This window comes from Myotis brandtii, unplaced genomic scaffold (assembly GCF_000412655.1).
Source record: "Myotis brandtii unplaced genomic scaffold, ASM41265v1 scaffold550, whole genome shotgun sequence".
Taxonomy (NCBI): Eukaryota; Metazoa; Chordata; class Mammalia; order Chiroptera; family Vespertilionidae; genus Myotis; species Myotis brandtii.
In genome coordinates this window covers 4,348,379-4,349,580 of record NW_005370043.1, presented here as the reverse complement: position 1 = coordinate 4,349,580, position 1,202 = coordinate 4,348,379, and the positions used below count along the sequence as shown (strand labels likewise).

The 1,202-nt window shown below is 63.1% G+C and overlaps 1 protein-coding gene across 1 annotated transcript in view; it reads right to left on the bottom strand.

The window, feature by feature from the left end:
* The window catches only part of LBX1 (ladybird homeobox 1), a gene marked incomplete at its 5' end in the record, with an annotated part of 1,649 nt that extends 449 nt beyond the window's left edge, over positions 1–1,200 (bottom strand). The window contains 2 exons of the mRNA XM_005878318.1: positions 1–385; positions 1,095–1,200. Of these exons, the coding sequence (XP_005878380.1) occupies positions 1–385; positions 1,095–1,200 (491 nt within the window). The remainder of the gene's footprint in view (positions 386–1,094) is intronic.
* Positions 1,201–1,202: the final 2 nt, after the last annotated feature.

The following is a 1,202-nucleotide window of genomic DNA, read 5'->3' as shown; positions in this document are numbered from 1 at the left end:
AGTGCGGGAGAGCCAGGCCTCGACTTGGCCCTGCCACAGCCGCCGCCGCCGCCGCCCGCAGCCTCCGAGTTCTGCTCCAGTTCGGCCAGCGCCACGATGTCCATCTGCCCGCTGGGGCCCAGTTTCTTGGCGGACTCCACGTCGGCCTTCATCTCCTCCAGGTCCCGCTTGAGCTTGGCGCGCCGATTCTGAAACCAGGTGATGACCTGAGCGTTGGTGAGGCCCAGCTGCTGCGCGATTTGGTCGCGATCGGCGGGGGACAGGTACTTCTGGTAGAGGAAGCGCTTCTCCAGCTCGTAGATCTGGTGGTTGGTGAAGGCCGTGCGCGACTTTCGCCGCTTCTTGGGGGTCTGCCGTTGCCCAAAGATGGTCATTCCGTCTCGGCCTGCGAGGAAACCACAGTGTAGGCTTGCGCCACGCGAGAAGGAAACCCACCCACTCTCCGCACCCCACCCAGGCTCAGCGGGTCCGCGGTTTGCCACTGTTCCCTGCTCGGTTTTGATTAGGCTTCCCGGGCTGTGGGAAGCCTCGGCAATTGCAAAGCCCCTTTCCCAGTCTCTCTTCTAACAGAAGTCCCTAGGAAAACATTGTTTTTGTTCCCTCCCCCCCCTCCCGTGGCCCCCCAAGAGTTGGTTTGAAAGACCCAAGGTTGCTAGAGCAGGAGGGAGCCAGATGGGGAAGTCCTGACTTTGGTATGAATGTTGGTACTCCCCCTCTCTTCCCAATTACCCCAACTCTACCCTCACTCAAAAGTTCCCAGCAAAAGGCTCTCCATTCCTCATCCCAGGAGCAGGGCTAAGAGTGCCCAGGCCACTGGGAACGGGAGGGAGCCAGGCAGAGCAGGCCGACTACAGAAAGACCTTGTGTTCCCGCCATCCCTTCCCGGTCACTCTGGCCTATCCAGCGGTCCCTAGGAAACAGGGTTTGGGTCCTGTCCCTCCCATCTCTACTCCCAGCCGCGGCGGTTTGGGCTGGAGGGCCCAGACGGCCGGCGCGGGAGGAGGCTGGCAGAGGCACAGGGCACGAAGCGCGTTGGGCACAGGAGGCGGGGGCTCTGGATGCCGGGCGCAGGGGAATCCAGTGGCAACACCTACCTTCGGCTGCCTGCAGGACGCTGACCTCCAGCCCCTTAAAGGTCTTGCTGGCGAGCTCCTCCAGGGCGCACAGAGGCGAGGTCTGCGAGAGCAGCGCGCGGCCCGCCA